General features: G+C 38.5%; 1 protein-coding gene across 5 annotated transcripts in view; it reads left to right on the top strand.

Moving 5' to 3' along the window:
- Positions 1-3,818: 3,818 nt before the first annotated feature.
- SGCG (sarcoglycan gamma) overlaps positions 3,819-22,416 on the top strand; it is a 103,785-nt gene continuing 85,187 nt past the window's right edge. For 4 of the 5 annotated variants that reach the window (XM_036404161.2, XM_036404159.2, XM_036404162.2 and 1 more), the window contains exon 1: positions 3,861-3,956. Coding sequence is in view for 1 of the 5 variants with exons in the window: in XM_054514060.1 (XP_054370035.1) it covers positions 3,903-3,956 (54 nt within the window). In the remaining 4 variants the exon portion in view is untranslated. Of the gene's footprint in view, positions 3,957-22,416 lie in introns of all 5 variants that reach the window. The other variant, XM_054514060.1, reaches the window with a different exon arrangement.

The raw sequence follows: 22,416 nt of genomic DNA, 5'->3' as shown, positions 1-22,416 counted from the left end.
GTTTTTTATAGGTGCTCACAGAAAAAGCAGGTCATATAACACATATCCACACAAAAGCTGTTGGATCCTTTAGCCCTGAGATAGACCACCTTCCATTTTACAGACTTGAATTTACACAGTTGGATGGTGTCCAGGGAGATGGCCTCATAAAACAACTTAAACTTCCTTCCTTTCTTCTCAGAAGGAAGCTGATCACTCAGGCATAATCCCTGAAAATATTAGGAACTCTAGGGGTATTTTTTTTGTTTTGTTGTTAGGGTTTCTTTTTGTTTGGTTTGGGATCTTTTTTGGGGGAGGGGGATGTCATTGCTCTTTTTTTAAGTGCTTAAACAATGGTATCAGACTTGCAGCATGAGCCACAGAGATTTCCCAGAGACAACTGGGCTATTTCACAGTCCAGTATACAATTTTTGAAGGGTAGGGCTATGCTGGTGGGTTAACATTTACACGGCAGATGATTGCACAGTGAGAAGTCACAGTGTAACCCAAAGGCTGCATCTTTGGAGAACAATGGCTAAGCTGCTATGAGCCAGCTGAGTACAGATGGATCCATGCCGTCAGTATGAGCTATTCCCAACTCCGACCTTGAGTTTCTTTATTGGGAAAGCTATTTAGCTTCTGTCAAGCTGAGTAGAATTCCAAAAAAAGACATAAGCAACATGGCCAGTGAAGGGTGGATGGGGGTGGGGACAGGTGAGGGAGGAGAAGGTGAACTCAACTGTTTACATGATGGTATAGATGCCACAAACCTGAACTTATCAACATGTTAGCCAGTTTGTTACAAACCCAAATATCTTCACATTTATATCTCACTCACTGCTTATTCCACTGTACAAGCAATCTGCCTTCAAAAAGAAAATAGACAGTCACTCAAAATAAATGTGTTTTCTTCAGGGAGTTTATAGCTGGTATCCATAATACAATATTTCATTTTCTATGGAACAGATTCTTATGCAGAAGTTATTAATACCATTTAATCTAGGTGATCAACATATCCAATTCTAATTCTGTGCCAGTGATTAAAGAATCACTGTTAGAATGTTACCCATACCAATAATTTTTAAACAATACTTTGGATTTACAAATCCATGTACATTATGGATTATGTTAGCAAGTATAGAATTTGTTAACAAGTACATACTTTTACGAAAATGAGTGAATTTTCCACTGATTTTGATTAAACTTACTAGTGTATCCAGGACAATAATTTGCAGTACATTATCTCAAATTGAGATAATTTGCAGTACATTATCTCAAATGTGTAATGTCGACAACTTCTAGTTCAAGGAACTAGAAGAGATTTGTTAAACACAATACAAGCTGGTAGCAAACAACTACCAGAGGTCTTTCACAAAAGATTTCCTGATTAGCTACAGAATTTCATAATGACTACCCAAAAAAAAAAAAAAAAACCAAAAAAACAAACAAGTGATGAAAAAGCTCAGAAATAACTTGAAAATGCTGATCTCACCTTCTTTCATATATACTAGATTTTTACCAGTCCTGAGCAGCAGCTCCACAGGTAACTTCCAGAGGACTTTCACCTCCTATGAAAAATCAGCTAAACATTTATTTTTAACCATCGTTATTTTCTCCAATACTACAACAGCACCTGGAAGTCCAGATTGGCATACCATTTTTATGCAAGAGTATAATTTGCTAGATCTCTGTTAACAACTCCCAGAAAAATTTCTACATACACAAAACATGTACAATTAGTTTTAGAGATTACTACAGTGGTTGGATTGATGAGCCACAAGAAGAAGGAAGATTCTGCACAATAAAGGGCAGGAAGCAAAATGAATAGAGAAAACCAAAGGGAAAGATACAGATTACATAGTCCTACCCAAAGCAGGCTAGGATACTTTTTTTTTTTTAATCCAATCTATACCCTGACTAGCCTGTGCTTACAATATTCTGTTTATAATCACTCATACAACGCAAGCCTTGTGCCAGACATTAATTTAGTACAATTCACTACAGTTATCTCACAACAGCTGAGATTCAAGGTGTTAAAATAGACCAGAATAAAATTCTAATTAAAAAAAAAAAACCCAAAGAACTACTTCAGAGTGTTGTAGGTCAAAAAGGAAGGAGGTCAATGAAAGAAGGCATTATTCCAACAATAAATTACCCTCTGAATGAAGAGATTAATTTGATGTTCAACATTTTTTCCTCTCATTTCCAAAGTAAATACTTCAATGACACATTTCAGTGTACACGCAGTAATTTCTACTCCAGTTTCATGTATCCCAGTTTGTATCCCATCATATCTCACATCATTTTCAACACAAGAGGCAGTAGACATTCCAGACACTAAAAGCAATGAATCTGCGTGCCCATGCATTCTTCAGACTGGGTTGGCTAAAAGCTAAAGCTCAACTCAGTCCTCCAAGGACTAGGATGATAACAAGTCTGTAGGAATACTGCTTTTACTGCTAGTCCTGGCAGGTCAGGGTCCACTTTGCTACACTGGTTGTAAAGGTGAGTTTAGTTTGGAGAGTTTGAGTCCAACGCTCCACTAACCATGTGGGATGGCACGATTTGCCAGAAAATGGTGAGATATACTGCACAATTCTTACAGAAGTTGTTTCTGGACAGAGTGATTTCTATCCCATATAGAAGCAATACTACCACTCATTTCAAACAAGAACTTTGTGCCTTCTGCTCAGACACACTAGCTATTTCAGGCTGGGAATTGTTCTTTTGATCTCAGAGTTTCTTCTTACCCTGCAATTCCGGCAGTGCTTATTTCCTACTTTTCCAATGCTTCCACTTGACAATATTTCCCCTAATAAAAATCCCTTCTAAGGTAAAATCACTTCCTCAGTGACCTCAGTGACTCATTTTACTAACCTCTAGGATAAAGTCACTAACTTCTCTGTACCCATCATCTAAGTTTCTCATGTATTTCCTGCCAAGCCAAGTAAAATTTTGGCTTCCTCCAAATCCTTATCTCCTTAGTTTCTTCGCCTTCCCAAAACTTGCCTTTGATGACTTACATTACACATTTTCTCCCTAGTTGCCCGACAATCCTTTGCTATTCCTTTCTACTCTTCTGTTATCCTATTGATATTCACTCCTCCCTGCCTTTCTGAACACCCTTCCTGCAAAATTTATCAGGAAAAAGTGCATTTATCATTCATCTTCCCAATCCGCACGCCACCCTTCTTCTCTGTCTCGTTCAGTTTCCCTCTTCCCCGATTCCTTCTTCTTCTCTTGAACTGTGCAGACCTTATTCTCACGATCTCCTCCAGCATTCGCCCCCCAGCTGTTTTTGGGCTCTCCACCACATCTGTCCTGCCCCGGCTCCTGCCACACATCCCGAAGCCTCCCTAGCCCGTCCGTCCCACCCTGAAGCCGGCCCCGAACTCCATCGCCGGCAGCGGGCGAGGCGAGGCGAGGCGAGGCGAGGCGAGGCGAGGCGCGGCAGTGCCAGCCCAGCCCGGCCCGGCCCGGCCCAGCCCAGCCACCGGTCCTGGAGCCGGCTCGCTCCGATAAAGCGCAGAGCTTTGGGGTCGGGGCGCCCTCCAGAGGCACCACCGAGCCCTGCCCGCCAGAGCCGGGGACACCCGGCAGGGACGCGGCGCAGTGAGGGCCACGGGAGCCCCCGGTAGTTCCCGCAGCCGGGGAGCGCGGCCCGTCCGCGGCTGCTCTACCTCCGCTCATCGGCAGCCGGGGCGGAGAGAGGGAGGGCACAGCTCGTCTCCCGCCCCCTGCTCGCCTTCTCCTTCTCTCCTCCTCCTCCTCCTGGTGCCCGCCCTCTGTTCCTCCTTCCCTCCCTGCAGCGCCGGGGAGACCGCGAGAGCGGCGCCCGCCCCTCCAGGGCGAGGGAAGGCGGTGCAGCCCGCGGGCAGGAAGCTGGATGAGGACGTGTGCGCGGGCAAGGCAGCCCCTCGGGCATGAAGGGGACCGCGGGGACGCTGCCCTGCCCTGCAGCCGAGCGGGGACATCAGGTAAGCGCCCCACACGCCTGCCCGGCCCGGCCCGAGCCGAGACACTTCCAGTGCCGGGAGAGAGCAAGCGTCCCCTGGAAAGTTGTCCTGCCGGCGCCGTCCGAGGGGCGGAGGGCAGGGGAGGCGGGGTAGGGTGGCACATCGGGGTGTCCGGCAGGACCCGCTGCGTGCTCCGGTAGCCCGGCGCGGTGCCCGAGGCTGTGCCGCCCCGCCGGGGCGAGGCGCGCAGCGCTGCGAGTGCGGCCCCGGCGTCCCGCGGCCCCGGCGGCTCGGCACTGCTGTCAGCGGCTGTGCCGCGCCCCGCGGAAAGTTTCCAGCGGGGTGAGGGCAGAGAGAAGCGGGAGAGCATCACCGCGGGACGGGAGCGAGGCGAGGGAGAAGCAGCCTGTCTGTGTTGCCGCGGGCAGCGGGTGCCGCAGCTTTCCACGGGTGGCAGGAGCGGTGCTGCCAGCAGTTCGCTCAACTTGTTTCGTTGTTTTCGCTCTGGTTTGTTGCAGAGGAGTAGGATCAAGTATCCCTGCAAGTGTAATGTCGACATCTTTGATGGCTGCATCTTACTCTTCTGTGAAATTTACCTACTTGCTTGTGTCAGTTTAGGCATGTTTAGGAAAAACAAACTGCAAAGTCTTACCAGAAAGGGACGCAGAGCAGTACGCTTGAGACTTCAGTAGGTTTGTTATGTTGTGTGACGTAAGAGTAAATGCAACTGCTGCTCTTTTTGATTCACATTTCATTGGGGCTTTTTAACTGTACATTTGTGGATTAAGCAGAAACTTTGAGTAAAATATGTGAATCATCATAACACTGTTGGAGATCAGTTTAAATGTTTTGTAATTATTTTCTTCCCCCTTTGCTCATAATTCAGATAAAGGACAGACTAAAGTAGTTTGCTTAGTTCTTCTGAAGTAACTTAAGGAATCAAAAGTGAGCAGAGTTCCCCACAGAGGTTGTAGGTACCTTGTAGGCTACAATCTTTGGTTGTAGGCAAACCAAAAAAACAACATTGAACCACTTTATGGAAAAATAACTAATCAAAAAATCTGTACCTTGGGAAGCCTTCTTCCCTCCCAGCCTGAACAAAGATGTGTGCATTGCAAACTGCACTGGGAGTGGAAGGATTCAAGCCATTTCCAATGAGGCAGTTTCCCCTTACAGAGAATTTTCTGTGCTAACTCACTTGGTTAATCGAGACAGTCTGCCTTAACTATCAGCTGCAGTTCTGTGTTTCACTTACACGTTTTCAAGTACTGAGGTAATTCCACCATACTTGTTGCAAAATCTAAAAGAAAAACTTAAGTGCAATGAACCTAGTTTCATTAGAGCAAAGCAGTACAAGTAGCTTTTTGTTTGGAGGTTTATTTTCTCGGTTTTGAGGGTGTTGTTGGTTGGTTGGTTTCTAATAGAACAAATTTGAAGCCAGATTTAGGGGAGCATTCAAAAGTAGCCTAGATTTCACAACGTACATCTGTTGCTGCAAGTAATGCCTGAACATAGATAAGGGACCTGTACTTAAGGTGATTTTCAGGTTAGGACCTTTCTTAATAGGCTCATGGATATATCTCTTAAGAAGGTCTATCACAGTTAATGACCCAATGCAGCTCTAAGACTTCTTTACATGTGCTCAGGCTTCTATTAATGGACTTTTATATAACATTAAGCTAAGAGATGGCTGAGGAAATAGAAGAATAGACATGTAAAAACTTGAAATACTTCCCACTTTTCTGCATTTTGTCCACTGGTTGTGTTTTTTGATTTTTTCTTATTCATTGGCAGCTTCAAATACAACAACTCTGGGCTTTCATGCAAGCGGCAGGTTTTATTAAACCTATGATACAATTTTCTATTGTAGAATGTTCTGTAGTTCTTACTTCCTTGGAAAGATAAGATATGACTAGGGAATTATCATTTTTCTTGACAGCATGACAGTTAAAACTTGGTTTGCATTGGAGTGAGCATGTATAGTGTATTAAAGGAGATGTCATTCTGAACTGTCTGACAAACTTCTCAACATTTCTTTTTTTATATGGAGGTGAATATATTGCTTGTAAAATCACTGCTAGGATGTAACTAAGATGTAAGGATGAATTGATGTAGGGATGTTGGGTCAAACTTAGGATTTTTAGTATGGTTTTAATATTTAGAAGCCTATGGATTTAGTGCTCAGTTCTGTAACCAGATGTTTGAATTAATTTTATTCATATCAGCATCTTTGTTAAATTCACGCAGAAGTACTGCTACTTAAGCTATGCAGAGGTAGAATATGGGTAAAATATACTGAAGCAAAATGCTTTGTTTGCTAGTAAGATATCTGTTCTGATAACATGTCCAAATTGTATATAGGAATTGCTATCAAAACCTGAACTCATGTTAGAAGTCAGAAGCTTAAATGTGACTGGGTGTCCAACAAATGTTCTTTTACAGCGTGCAAAATCTCAAGCAGTGAAAATGGCCAGGTGAAGCAAGGGGGGGCATAAAAAATGCCATTAAGGTATGGAAGTGTGGAAAGCTAGGAAAAGAGGAAAAAAAAGAAGGAATTTAGGAATTGAGGGTTTGGGGTTTTATTTGCTGTGATGGTTTTTTATTTGTTAGGGAGGGGGCTTGTTTGTTTGGCTTTTTAGTACTAACATTTGCTCTAAAAAACAAAGTTACCTCTTTTGAAGGCAATACACACCTTGGGTAAAGGTAAAGGTGGGTAAAGATGTACATGAAGGATTTTGGGTAAAGGTGTACATGAAGAAACAAGTGAGGTATTTGCTTTTACCTGAAAACGGTGGCTGCATATACAGCTTTTTTCCTTATAGTTCTGTTTGCAGACCTTGTACTGCTATATTTAAAGGCATCTCTTGAGCCATAATAGAAAACTTTTTACTTGGTTGTTAAACCCATCTGGTGTGCTTGGAGTAGATAATACCATTGCAAAACTAGTTAACTGTTTAGTGCTTTTACAGAAGCAAGAAACTGATAAAAAGTGGAATATACTGGCTAAAGAAAATTTTGTCTTACTTACAAGTTGAATTCCCAGGTACTGAGAAGTACATATGATAAACCTGTAAAAAGACAGGGCTAGATTTAGGGAAAGGATTTCTTCTGGTCACTACAAACAAGTAATATTCCTGCAGAATGCGCTTTCACTTTACATGCACATTCTGGCTGTCGGTTTCCTCTCAACTGAAAGACTCCTGATTATTTAATTTTTGCTTTCTTTGCCACCTTTTTTAGACCTCTCGTAGTTAATATTTTCTGTATTTTCTGCTGAATTCCTCTAATTTCTTCCTTTATTCAAAAAGTAGAGAATGTTCTGTACGGAAATTACAGCTGTAGCCTTACCAACAAGTAAACTGTAAAGATTAGCTTCAGTTCAAGATAGCATGTTGTCTTTTATGCAAGAGTATGGTATTTCTGATCATTTTTAGTCATGGTAACTCTAACCATCAAAATACCAGAGTAGCTACACACTGTGTGTCCTCATCCAGTATTTTTTCACTTGGTTATTTTTAGTTAACTATTTACATTCTTTAATTGCATCTTAATTTTCTCCTAGATCATGTTTGCAGTTTAACATCATTATTCTGAGTTTTAGTCTTGTATACCAAGATTTCTACTCCTGGCTTCTAGATCTCCTTGGCCTAATGTCATGCTTGGATGTAAAAACTATACTTTGTTGCTTCTCTTATTAAAAAAGTGATTAATATCTATCAGGAAAGACTAGGGGAGCCTTCTCTTAATATGGTAATGTAAACTGTTTCTTAATTAACCAATATAATGGGTTTCAGTCCACGGGTATTTATATTATGTATAAATATGGGTATTATTGTCTTTTAGAAACTATTATGAAGTCCAAAGCAGGAGTAGTATGTATTTGTTTAAGAAAGGTTTTGTTACAAAACATCACAGCTTTAAAGGAAAGGAAGTGCCTTTTAATTTAGAAATTCTTTTTAATACAATTGTTTTACTGAGTGACCAAATACCTTTTCTGAATGTCAGGTCAGAATACTCCTGGGCAGTGTCCCTTGCAATGGTATCATGTATCCTATTTGTAATTAAAATGCTGTACAAAAACCTCATGAAAATTAACAATGTAACATAAGTGCTAGTTTTAAATTTTAGTTTTTAGTTTTAGTGACACTTACGTAGAAAGTAACTTTAGTTACCAAAAATGGGGAATAATACGTCAAATTATTGAGCTGTTTGATTAACTACTATGCTTTAGATGATTTTTAAGGGTCATTCAAGTTTCACATTTGCACATATTTATGAAAACATTAGAGGAAAACTAAAATAATGTTATGAAAACTGATTTTCTTTTAGGGGCATATGGCATTGAAAATCTTAACAGTCTTTCATGAAATTGCCATAATATGAAATTTGTTGTTATATTTTCCTGTTTTCTACAAATATGTAGAGTCTGGGGTTTAACAGAGTGATTCTGAACATCTAATTATTTTTTTCCACTTCACTGAATTGACTCACTGAATTGAGTATTGAATATTCCAAATTAATATATTTGTCAATATTGCTGTCAAGTCACGTTACATGTATCAGCCTCTGAAATTGAAGAATTACTTTTGGAAACTTCAATATATGTGAGTAATATACAAGTACCTAAATAAATTCCTTGCTTGTTGTTGTGCATTAAGCATTGTATACTTCTGAGAATGTATTTATTATAAATAATTCTGAAAACTTCATAATATCATGTCTGTATAAACCTGGAGAGATAACTTCTATTTGTTTTCTAAGAGTAGCACTCTGGAATTTGGATTTTGTGTATTGAACATCCTTGCTGTTATCAAAGATACTGTAAAAACATGTTTTTCTATGTTGCAGAAAAGTAGATTGCTTTTCAAATTGGAGTTTTGAGGAAAAAGTTCCAAGATTCAAGAAGTTGCACAATGGGCACCGAAAACTCTGTTCATTGATCTAAAATTGACATAATAGCATATATATATTGATTCTAAAACAGCAATTTTTTTGATTTCAGAAACAAGGAATTTTTGTCTGTAACTATCTGTCAGTTTCCACAAATTATTTATGTGCTAATGAGGAATTATAAACTAATGTGCAACATTATTTGAGAAAAATGTATGTGAAAAATCATAACATGATACTGGTTCCCTGACTTGATTTTCTTGGATGCAGTGCTTTCTCAGGCCGTGAAGTTTTTTGCTCAGAAATTTGAAGGCAGCAATATTTTTTACATAGAGAGATGCATATGCACATAAATAAAAAGGACTCAGATTTTTTCTGATGCTGACTACGAAACTTGGGAAGACTTAAACAACCAAGGAAGGAGAAACAAAATGGAAAGGTCTGGCTGATTAAATAAATTTCAGTGGAATCTCTCCATCCATTCTCAAGAACAAACTTCCCCAGATAATTTGAGGAAAAAAATTGTAACCTGTCTTAAAAAGACTGCAGTAGCTGCCATTGTGCAAGTCCAGAGACATACTGCCTCCTCCTTGGTATCGAAACCAACACTTGGTTCTGAAGCCTTCTATTATTTAGGAAGAAGATTCAGTTTTTAGTAAACCATTTGCTGTGTCTTGGCAATGGTCAGAGTTACTTTTATGTCTGAAGTGCAAGGTCAAATCACTTCTTTAGTTGTTGGATGAGCTGTGTTCTTCATGGATCTAGAAGGAAGTCAAGAGGTCTTCTCAGCATCTTTTAAGGAATGTGATGAGCTACCAAGCCTTTAGGCAATGGGATCTTCTTCTTCCCTTAGTTTACTCGCTGGCTAATGCAAGATCCCCCAGAAGTAATAGAATTGTAGAATGGCTTGGGTTGGAAGGGACCATAAAGATAATCCAGTTCCAAACTCCCTGCTGTGTGCAGGAACATCTCTTACTACACCAAATTGTAAAAAGCCCCATCCAAGTGGGTGCTAGAACATCCCAGAAAGAGTTAGGGATCATACAGGAATCTTTATTATTGGAGGTAATCATACTCATAGTTAGGAATTGGGATCTGTGTAGAGAAATGTGCAGATTTATGCAGGAATCTGAGTTCCAGCAACTAATGTGGAAATGGCTGTGACTGTGCTGCCAATATAATTACTAGATGCAGCAGGCACAGTGCTGTGGGAAGATGTGTGCACTTTATCTACTTATTGTTACTGACATAGTTTTAGTGAGTGACACCAGGACAGAGTCTTCAGAGAGCCTTTTACTGTAGTCTAATTAAATCATCTTGTCAATTATGGTGTTTTATTTCCAGAATGCTTAATGCTTTCTTCTTGTTCAGTCTGTGTAGAGAAAGTAACAGTACGGCCTGAATCACTTATTACACCTTTGAACTTAAGCCATGTTAAGTTGTGATACTACTTGGTCTAAATACCACTTTAAAAGGGGAAAAAAATTGTGCTTTGGAGGATAAGTACACTCACTCAACATGGCTTTTTCAAGGGTGGAATTGCCATGAAATTTCAGTCAGGTTTTGCAACAATTGACCCAAGGTATCACTAAGGACTTTCTCTGTTCCAGAAGATTATTTCAGGTTAAGCATTGCAGACATGCTGCAATTCTTGATGCACCTGAGCATAGCATTGAAAGCTACAGCAATATTACAGTGTTTCACAGGTCTTTATCGATTCTATTTCAAGGGAATACATTAAGAAATTGCAAATGCAACTAAAAATACTGCATTTTAAGGAGTACAGTTGGTTTCATGTTACATTTGAGCATTGCATTTTTAGGATACACTAGACTTGAAGAGACTGAAACTTTGAATTCTAACTTCTCAGTGGAAAGGCAAAGTCAGCTTTACTTAGATCAGCAGAGAAAATTTGTGCCTGTCCTCCAACCAAATAAACAGGCCTTCAAGAAAACTATATGCATTTATGGGAAAAGCTATTTTTTATCTTCCTTAATAAAACCCTTTTGTTAGCATATGTGCAAACAGCACATTTGATTGATAGCAGTCTCATCAGGCCTACCTTTTTAGGGGAACTCATTATGCTACTTCTGAAGTGTGTGCAGTAACCCATCAACATGGGTTATTGGGTTCTTAATACTGTATAATTAGGATATATGTATGATTCTGCTCCTTGTCCAGCTTGTTGCTTGCCTTCCTAATCCTATTTAGAGATTTGCCAAGAATAGGAATTGCTTGTATTTTTTTTAAACACTAGTGTTTGAGTAATAAAGGAAGTAAAGAAGATTGTAAGGAAATTTTCACTGTCATTGCTTTCTTATTCCCATAAGTGAAGGTTAATCTTAAATCTGAGACAAATATCTCTGCTAAAAGGAGGCATCCCTCCCTTTTTAAGTATGGTGCTGTGTGTGTCTCTTATCTGCTAGTTAAACTTAATGATTGCCAAACTCTTCTCAGTTTTGGGAGTGCTTTGTGGTAATCTCTCTGACATGTCTTAATACTTTTTCTTGGGATTTTTGCTGTCATACAACGTCTCATGCACTACACATACTGAATTTCTTGGAATATTTAGAAATTATGTTAATTATGGCAATTTTTGTCAGGAGCTGTATTCAGATATTTTTAGGGATTTTTTGGTTTGTTGTTTTATGTTCTTGTTTGGTTTTTTGTTTGGTTGGTTGGTTTTTTGTTTTTTTTGTTTGTTTGTTTTGTATTTAAATAGTAGGTTAACTTGAAGCCAGTTGAATCAGTAACCCAAACTAAGCATCCATTGTTATTGTTTGCTCAGCTGAGTCCAAAAATATGCTAATAACAAATACATTCAGTCCTCCATTCCAACAAAAAATGCAAGTGTGCCTATGCATGCCAGTGAATTCTTGTCTCAGGTTGCTTGTATAGTTGGCACCTATGTCTGCACATATGTCTTTGAGCATGGCAGACCTTTATCTGTGGTGAATGCAACACTGATTGAAGACACTACACTGGCAGATAATAAATTTTGGACATTCATGCTGATTCATATATTTTCTATAGTCCTATCATCAAGCTGGTGAGCAAGCGCAAAAAATTTTGCCATTTTTCCAGCAGATATTTGCTGCATCCACTCTTGGCTGACAGGCTAACCTCAAGGACCGTGCCTATCCAGAAATCAGCCCCTCATGCAAATATCCAAGAGTTGAGGCCATCTGTAAAATCTGCTTCTCATCTATGTATCATTTGGATTTATTGATTGTACTGTCATTTTCAGGTATAATCTCTGATCAGGGTCAGTCTCTTTCCCATGGCTACTGCAACTGTCAGCCCTCTATGTAAATGATGAGCATGGATTCAAGGAGTCTTTTTGCAGAGTGTGCAGAAAATCATAATTAGCAGCAGAAGTGACTAGACTAAAATAATTTTTATGACTGCATGTAAAATCCTGTTTTTATTTTAATTTCAGCTCCATAAGGTTTTGGAAAACTTAGTTGAGCAATGGGAATACACTTTTGGTTGAGTTCACTGCACACTTACCTAACAGCATTGTCTACAATTCACTTATTTTTCCAGGCAATTTTTTCCTTATTCATGTGGCAAAATACTCTTAAGAAGTTAGTATAGATTTACTAGTTAGCACAAGACTACTTCTTGGCACTTGAATTTGTCTTGGCAGGTTGAACTACTATGTGATTTTTTCCATCTCTTACTGAGTTGTGGCAGCATTTTGCAAATACAATGCCTTTATGAAAGTAGTAAGTTTAAAATCATCCACCATCATACTTTTTCTACTTTATTGGGAATTGTGAAAAAAGAAGTAAATGCACACCTGACAATAAATAGCTTGACTAAAGTTGGTTGCAGTGACAAACTGTCTCTTCAATCAACTGCAGAAGACATCACCTAGAAGTAGCCCAAAGCTGATACAAATCTCCTGATAGTTGACTTTGGAAAAGTCTGGAAAATTAATTCCTTCTTTCTGTTCATCCTTTTGAATAGCTTATAATCACAGACATTATTCTAAAGGAGATGCTGGTATGTCTTTTCTTCTTGTTAGTTTTAGATGTAAACTCATTTGGTATTAAGTAGAAGAATTACACTTTTTCACAATCTAGGTCTTTGATGTGAAAAAAAAAAAGTCATGAGACGCTGTCATGCTCCAGACCTTTGTCACAAGAAACCAGTTGCTCCTGCATGAGGAGCAGGGACAACTGGTGATATCTTCAATTGTCATAATAGACTCTGAAAACAGAGTGATTTGAATGGGAAGAAAATATTATCTCTTTTTTTTCCCCCTGTAAAACAGCCTTACACCAGATCATTATTCTTTAGGATCAGTTGACAGGAACAAATGAGAATCTTTAACTGAAACTGTATGTTAATGATAGCATGAAAACAAATGTAAAGGTGTCTGAAAGGTACTCAAAGCAAGTTCATTTATCTACTTATAATGGGTATTAAAATCATAACAATTTTCTGGTAACAGTTCTGGGGAATGGCATACTCTTTACAGTATGTGAAGTAAGTCTCCTGCAACATGGGAGGAGGTCTTTATATCACAGAAGGGAATCATAAAATTGCTTGAGTTGGAAGAGATCTTAAAGATCATCCAGTTCCAACCCCCTGCCACAGGCAGGGAAACCTTCCACTACACTATGCTTCTCAAAGCCCCATCCAGCCTGGATTTGGACACCAGTACATCCCAAAAAGAGTTAGATCATACAGTAGCCTGTTGGAGATTATCATATTGATAGGTAGGGATTGCTGTCTGCTTAGGAACGTGAGATATATGCAGGAATCTGAGTTCCAGCATCTAATGTGGAAATATCTGTGACTGTGCTGCCAATATGATTGTTAGATGCAGCAAGCACAGCGCTGTGGGAAGATGCATGCACTCTCTTTACTTATTGTTATTGAAAGTTTTAGTGAATGACACCAGGGCACTAATACACATGACTTTATTTGAAGAGAAATCTTAAAGAGTTTATGAAATCACAAGAACTAATTAAACAACTGGTACAAATTCTCTATTTCTAAGCATATGTATTTGGCAATATACTTCAAACTTTCATCTGATATGTTCTCTATTCTGATAATTTGTATTCAAGAACTTCCTTGGGCTGAGAAATGCATGTGTTGTTGTGAAAAGTTTAGTAAGAGGTTCTAAAACTAGATTTTGAATTGTTAGTAGAGCAGCTAAAAATGGAAAAGTTTAACTTTCTTTTTCCTGCATTGTTTAGTATTTAATTATAAATAATGTTTTAAAATAATCTATGAGGATCAAATGTTTAATTGAGTTATTATGGTTCTGTATGAAAATTGCAATTACAATACTTATGAACATTACAAAGTTCTCAGATGCTAATCCGACAGAAAATGTCGAAATGCTTTTGTGTCCAGGGAATAGCAGGACACCATTTCCTGTAGGTGGACACAAGTGAGTTTACTGCTACAAGCTTAACAAAATAATAACTTTTGTTTCACAGTAGTTGAGTATTACAATATGCACTGTTTGGTTGAGAAATTAAATAGTTCTGGTGATACTTCAGGTTAATACTTAAGTGCTAACTCTGACTTGTTATAAGCAAGACAGTTTTTACTTGCAAGTAATGACTTACAAAGTCATTACTTTCCAGTTTTGAGGTAGCTCTATTGAGTTTTGGTAAGCAGTGTTGAAATTTTAGCAGTTGTTTCTACTCATTATAAAATCCTGTAAATGAACTAGCTTCTGTTCCAAACTCCTTCAGTTCTTAAGGAAAGTGGAAAAGTTCTCTAAGCTTACAACAATTGGTACTAGCAAGTACTTTCCATCTATCCTATGAAGTAGTAGACATCAGGCTATTTTTTGATGGGACACTCCTGTTGCTCTCTGTTCTGTGGTTTACTGTTGCAGATTGTTTTTGTTGTCTCCACCCTTTCTCAGTCTCTTTTATTTTGTTTGCTTCTCTCGTCGTATTTCTTGATTTCTTTTTTGCATGTCATCCCTATGTCTTCATGTCTCTTACCTCCTATAAAGCCATCTTATCACTTCTCTTTAGTATAGATAACTCTTCCTTTCTTCCTGAGCATAAGCCAACTGAATTTTGAAAGTCCAGTGAAAAGCTGTCTGGCCTCATTGCGCAGCAAAATTCCACAGTGAGATCCGAGAACTGGAAGGAAAAAGAAAAGAGGAAGTTCTGATTAACCTAGTGAAAGATTTGTCCATAAGCAGTTCCAGGAGATCATGACAGATTAGTTTTAAGTAAAATACAGGGGAAACATTATTGATATGAGTTTTCTTGAGCTTCAGCTTCCTGAGGAGTCACTAGTGTTGTTAGTGTACATCGTCTTTCTCATCACATTTGTCAGAAGAAGCTAGATTTGTTTTCATGATTTTGATAGTTCTAGTTTTATGTGTTCTCCATCATCATTTTGAATGATTGTCTGTCCTTCTAAGACATCTTTGGACTTTTGCCATTACAGAAGTGTCTGAACAGACAAAGAGAACATTTTACTCACTTGTGCTTCTTCACAGAATTGAACAGATGTATTAAAGCTATGGTACTGGTGACTTACTGTTCTTGAATAGCTCAGTTTTGTCTCTGAGACTAACACCATTTTGTGCCATTAGGAGTGCCTCAGGATATTTGCCTAACATTTAAAAAGCAAATTAATACATATTTTATGTAGCTAGAGTAATGTGTTAGTGAGAAGTGGTACTCCACTTATTTGTCTAATTTTATAATAAAATCATAATGTTCTAACTTCTGTAAATAACAGACTAAATCAGGCCCATCTTTCCAAGTGAATGAATCTCATAGCTTACTCAGTGACAGACGACACATCCCATGCCAGGTAACCTTTTGTTCAGTGGCAGAAGGTATAGCCTTACTTAGAGGTGTCACACTATAATGCAATCATGTAAGAATCCAATTATCTTTTCTTAACTATTCCCACTTTCTTTTTTTTTATGACCAGCCATGCTGAAATTTTAATGAGAATTCTCAGGCTTACCTCAGCAGATAGATGGCAGAATGAACATTTTTATAACTGGAATAAAAGCTGTTATGTTTTATCACAAGGCCCTCCTATTATCTAGTTTCCCTTTTGGAGGATAAGTAAACATTACCTCAGAAGAAACTTCAAGGAGCACCCCTAATTTTGTTATGTGTATACATAAAAATTCGCACACATACACTTTTCCAGTATTACATCTGCATATTTACTTCTCAGCTAGACTTACTGTACATTCTGATTATGTAGTATTTCCTGGCTACACAAATCACTTTTTCACATTTTCATTAAGCCTGAGTTCGCAGTAACATTGAGGTCATCATGTTTTTGTAACACAACCATGGGAGCACCTTATCAAAACTCCTCGTTGCTAAAGCAGCTTGACCTTGCATTTAATTTACTAATCAAAAGCAATCCTAGCAGGCAGTTCAAACAAAAATACCATATCTTTGTTTTCCTTTGTAAGTAACAAACAAGGTCAGAGTAACTGGACAAGGGGAGAGCATTTACCAAACTTCTTGGGCCTAAATTTTCCCCTTACATTGCTGAAAATAAAATCTTAAAAGTAATATTTAAAAATTCTTTTTTCCCCAAGCTGGAAATATTAGGCTTACTCTATATTCACTGTAGACTTTCTGTGTGCTACTCCAGGTAGTTTGGAGTGAGCTGCTGCTCTCAAAAATAAGTGATTAGCCCTGCTCCTGAGCTCTTCCTAAAGTTCTTTGTGGGCCAATAGGGAAAGGCTGTAGATCATTCTGTTATGGCTGTCCAGTGCCAGTCAATATTTTTTTCTGAAGATTTATGGATTCTGCTTTGGCATGAGATTGCATTTGCCACTGTGACGGGAAGTAGGCTGTTTGGTCCTTGGGAAATCTACTCACTGGAAATGTGCCACCATATGTGCTTCTCCAGTATAGTCCTCGGTTTTGTCCCAAGGATCCTGAAAAATAAAGTACACAGTAATGGATTGGCTTGCTATTGCTGATAAAGTTAGTTAATCCAATGGCCTGGCGCTGAAAGTTCTCTGTAAAAGGGGGTAGCTGAGAGAAGGCTAAATCTGAAGTGAATTGTTGTCGTGTGCTGCTAATGCACTCTACGAGAAATTGTAAAAGCAGATATGTAACACATGTTGCACAGGCAGAAAGACAAATTTTGTTTTGGAGTTCATTGAAAATCAATCTTACTATAAATCCTATGGATTGGTAAGTATTGGATGTTTGGAACACTACTATTCTTAAATGTATCCCACCTGTTTAAAGTACAGTGAGTACAGGATACATACATAGGTAATAATGGAGATTGTAAATATTAGCAGATGTCAAGGACAGGTTAAATGCTAAGTCCAAACAGGGGAATTTGTGATCTTTGCAAATACCTCATGTGCCCAAGCTGTCATTCTGAAAAATTACAGGTCACAACCAAATGAATGTTTCTTCACAGTGATGTATTTTGACAGATTGTGTTCAGGATTTTATGTTAAGAATTTACATTGTATATGTGGGCTGTGTTTCTTAAAGTTATTGAAAGATGTAAAAAGAATTGCAATTTACCTGCTGCACGCTGAGTAAAAACAAGCCAAATATAATCTAATTCTTCTTAGATTATAAAAAAGGAAATACTGTTTGTAACACTGAGCTTTTTGTGTACAAACTTATAAAATGCACAAGACCAAATATAGTCTCATAAAGAGGGCTTACCTTTTCACAACAACTAGCAAGGGTACTTCTTATTGGGAATATTTTGGGAGGCATTTGCATGTAGTAAATGTGACCCACTGTGCAATAGGTCTTTAAAATAATTTATGATTTGGTGTATAGTGCACATACAGTTAATGTAAAATAGTGCAGTGGCTATAAATTTTACAAGTCCAAAATTCTGTCTCTGGAGCAGAAGCAAAGGAGTTGTTTTACACAGGAGAGTCCTGAATTTTATTTAATGTAACTTGGAAAAAGCTATAGATGACCTAGCCACATTTTTGATTATAGACTAAAAAAAGGGACAGGGAAGTGGAAAACCAAATTCAGAAAGTTACTAGCTATGGAAGCATACTACTACTTCACCTTACAAGAGAATGCCTTAACAGCCAGACTGTAAATTAATATTAGATAGGTTCAGTCTCAAGCCAGTCTGTTTCATGTTGGATCATTGCGAAGCAAAGAATAATAGATTTAGATGTAAGAGGTAATAATAACAGGGGACATTGTAGTATAATCAGAAAAAGACTTCAGAGAAAAATGTGTCCACTGACTACATCTTTACCTTGAGATGATTAGTGGGTACTTGCTCATGTCCATTCTTCCCAAGCCGGAGACTCTTCAGAAAGATAAGTTGCATCCCTGCTGCATATAAGCAGGATTGTAGATGGTGTAGCAGCTACTTCAGAATGCTTGGGATTTTCACAGCATAGGCTTCCTTGTTCTTGAGCTACTTTATCTCTTGAATGTGTTGTGCTATTTATAAAGCCATTGGTTTGTGGTAATTGCCTAGATGTGGTGTTGCTGTGCCATTGGTGAAGCTGTGATCCCAGAGTGCTTATATAGGGTTATCCTGGTTTATGGAATACAACTTAATGGGTTAACATGAAATGTTGTAATTTGGCATCTATGATCCTATTATACTGTGAAGTGTGAAAGAAACTGCTGTCTTGTGAAGGATGATTCTTTGTGCATTTGCTTTCATCAAGAGTTAGTCCTCACTATACAGAATGCTGGGAAAATTGAACTCAGTTGTCTTGAACTGAGATCAGGATTGAGTCTCGAATTTTGCTGTCTAGAGCCTGGGATATCTGACATTTGGTCTTCTGTTTTCTGGACACTTGTCCTTATTGAGTAGGAGAATGATTCTTTTCTTAAAGTGAGCCAATCCCCAGCTCATACCTGAGGAATGACTTCAGCCTGAGTAAAATCTGAGTCTTTTCATGGTCAGTTGTAGAAAATATAACTGCAAATCATCCATATTGAAAGCAACCAGGTTTATCGGGGATATGTTCAAGGGGAGTTCCCATTTATCTTGGGGTAGTCGATGGGGTCTGTATATGTGGCTTTGTCTACATAATGTTTGTAACTGGCAATTGCCTCACATGGGTGTCTACAGAGATTTGTAGATAACCAGGGAAGATTTGTGGATTCCCTGACTTGTTCTAAGAGCGAAATGTATATTGTGTAGGTCAGATTGTTCTAATGATGTGTATAGCATTCTTAACCTCTCCCAAGATGCCATCTGTTTTAATCTCAGAGTATTGGTCTGCATTGTGATGGTGCCACTCAAGCCCTGCTCCCCATTGCAAGTGACAACTATTCTTTGATAACAGATGCCAGTACAGAGACAACAGCTCAGTCTTGAGCTCTTGCAAGTAGAAATGAATTATGTCTTTGCTCCCCTTAACATAAAAAAGAAGACTTGAGAGGTGTTCAAGGTGCCTGTATCTCCAGTGCTGTATTTATGATAAATTTTGGAAATACCTCAGCTCCATCTTGCCCAAAAGTCTGGCTTTGACAGTACCTCACAATAAATGCCTAGGAAAGAATACAAGGACAGGAAACATCATCTTTTAGTGATATTTCCCAAAATATTCCCCTACTTTCTTTGAGTATTTCAAGATTTATCAGAGCCTGTTGTCATGCTTTTGTATATGAGTTTTAGACAGATTTCCAGGAATGTATCTACCTTACCTTTTCAATCTGGCAAAGTTCTTAGCATGTGGGCTGTCTAGAGGCGTCATTGCATTTGATCTGTTTACATTTTGCCCTGAAGTAATTCTGTGCTCTGACATGTTTTCAATAGTTTCATATTCTAGGAAGTCCCTATGAAAACAGTGAAGGAAGTCATGCCCAGTCCTTTTCTTCCCCCTTGCTCTGGACCTGGAGTTCAGTCAAAGAATCTTTGTTAGGCCCAGTAAATTTCCTACCATCCCCGGAAGTCAAACTGTAATTCAGTCTGAAGTCATTGGCCAAGTCTCTTCCTGTTAGATGGACTAGCACATGGACATTGGACACTGGCCAGCCATTGTCTGAAAATTGATTGGAGTCAGTGGAGGCAATAATATCAAACACTTTGGTAGCTGGACTCTCTTTCCTAGGCTTGACATCTTGAAGCATGCATAGTGAAAGAAAAATGCTGCAGTTTTCCTTGTGGATATTTAGGCTGGAGTCATTCCATCTCAGATCACACATTTAAATAAGATAACCTGTGTACCAACTGGTGGTAAATGACAATCTATATTCCTGATAGTGATGGCAGGAGCCATATTTCGGTGGTTATGAGGAGAGGGTTTGAGATTATGTTTTTGTTTTCATTAGGGTTTTTTTTTGTTTGTTTGTTTGTTTTTTGGTGTTTTTTTTTTTTTTCTGAAACACTGCATGTGGAGGAGGAAAAGAGGCTAAAAGGAAAGAACTGATTTCTGTCTTCTGCCGAAGAGGTACTGGTCTAACAGCTGTCTGTGCTTTTGTAGTTTACCTTGAATAAATCAAAAAGTTGTGTTGCTGTGGATCTAGAAGGTACCTAAAAGAAAGAAATGGAAAGAGCTCCTCTATATGCATGTATTCACTAGTCTTTTCTTTACCTCTCCTAAAGAATTTCTTGGTATAGAAGATGTGGGTTTAGAAGGAATTGAGAATACAATGAAAATCACTGCCCCTTCCCCCCCCCTTTTTTATTGTGCCTAGATCACTATGCATAGGTTGCCAAAATAGATTTCAGAATTCCTTGCACTGGTTCATTAAATAGGTAAATTAATCCTACCTGACTTAAGTAGAATGTTTCTTCACATTTTAATTCTAATTACATGTTTTATTAATTTATGGAATTTTGTTTGTTATGACAGCCTCTTCTTCCTCTCTGTAAGATGCAAGCTGCTTTTTCTTAAGAACTTTTCTCTTTGTAATTTAGTGTGCATCTACCCATGTAAACCTAAACATTTAAGCTGTTAATGTGCTCTTATTTGACTTAAAAAATATCTGACTAGTTTCTAACACTTTAAAAGTAATCTTTCTATCAAAAATAGACAGTTTTCAACCTTCATTTTAATACTGCAACCCCTTTGATAGTTGTACTTTAATTTTCAGGAAATTGAATCCTAACTAAAAGCTTCTTTCCATTCTGTCAGTCTTCAGCATTGTCGCTTGTAATTTTGGTTCTTTGATGCATCTGAAAGCTTTAGATGAAGCTTTTTGACATTGATTTTGTTGTTCTTGTATCCTGAGAAGTTAAAAAAATTAGATGAATTTTTAAGCTTCTGCAGTATGTGTCATGAAAGCAAAGCAGCTATGCAAAGAACCAGGTAAAGCAGATTGCTTTGACTTGGGGTGTGGCTAGATATTTTTGCTTTCAAATTTTAGATCAGCCTTTTGAACAATTCCAGTATTAAACTTCATTCTAGCTGTATGACATCATGTGTCCCTGCACATGTAGAATAACATCAGTAAAAATTCTCTTGTTGATTCCTCAGATTTCCTCAGGAAACTTTCAAGATATTCCCTAACCAGAAATTTAAGAAGCTAAGCAGCTGTGGCACAAGGATTAGGGTTATGGAAGGATAAACAGATGGCTAAATCTTGGGAAACAGGGAGTAAAAATGCATGCTGAATTTTTTCGGCAGAGAAACATTGTCTTTGTAGATATGCAACAGTTTGTGCTGAGACTTGTCCACATAACACAGATCTTGCACAATGCACATCACACGTCTTTTCCATGATAGCACATATCAAAAGGGCTGTGTTGGGGTTTGGAGCTGTGATGTTTGGAAAGAAGTTAGAAATAGGATCAATTGAAAAGCTCCAGAAGAACCTGATTCTGAGTGATGAGACAGGAGAATGGCAAATCCAGGTGATGGAAATGTAAGGTATGCTGGAATAGACTAGAACAGCACACTTCAGTCAGATGGGACCTTCCATTGGTCATCTATTTCAGCTGTCAGGTTGTCCTTTGGAAAGACAAAAAATCCCTCAGTATGTTTCCTTGATGCTTTCTTTGCTGCATCAAAATACTATTAAAGTTAATTTAAGGAGAGTCACCCCTTGCCTTGGTCTTCTTTGTTGGCCTTAAGCTTCTGAAGCTAGCTCTGTATTACATGTTCAACATATAAAAAAGGCATGTTCTTTCTTTACTTTTGCATGTGTAAGCCTTACAGAAAGTGTCCCTTACTCTTCATTCTCTCAGTGGGAAGTGGGTTCTGTTATTCCAGTGTAGCAATTTGTTCTCACATATGTGGTGATGTGTTTGGAACCAGTTCTGGCACCAGCATATGGTACCAGCCCATGGTGGGATCTAGATGATCTTTAAGGTCTTTCCAACCCAAACCACCCATTGCAGGATTTTAGTGGTACTTAGTGATCTCAGTACCTGTGTTCTTTAACATCTCACCACAGGCATCTTACTGTAAATCCATTTATCAAGCACAGCAGCATTTTCAAAGTCTACAGTTGTGTTTTCAATTCACCATTGTTTAATTGGAGGTTGGGTAGTGCCATGCCATCAGCTGTTGTTACAATACTTGTGTGAGCCCATCAAAGAAGGTGGGGTAGAAGAGGCAAGTTTTTCTGTGTATTCTCTGCATCTCAAGGAACTGATCAAAGTGGTACAAAGATGGCAGTGGGATGTTCTGTCTTGTGCAATGTTAGTGGAGCAG

The sequence above is a fragment of the Molothrus ater genome, chromosome 2 (assembly GCF_012460135.2).
Source record: "Molothrus ater isolate BHLD 08-10-18 breed brown headed cowbird chromosome 2, BPBGC_Mater_1.1, whole genome shotgun sequence".
In the NCBI taxonomy this organism is placed as follows: Eukaryota; Metazoa; Chordata; class Aves; order Passeriformes; family Icteridae; genus Molothrus; species Molothrus ater.
Note: the sequence above shows the minus strand (reverse complement) of the source record. Positions and strands in the feature narration are given on the sequence as shown.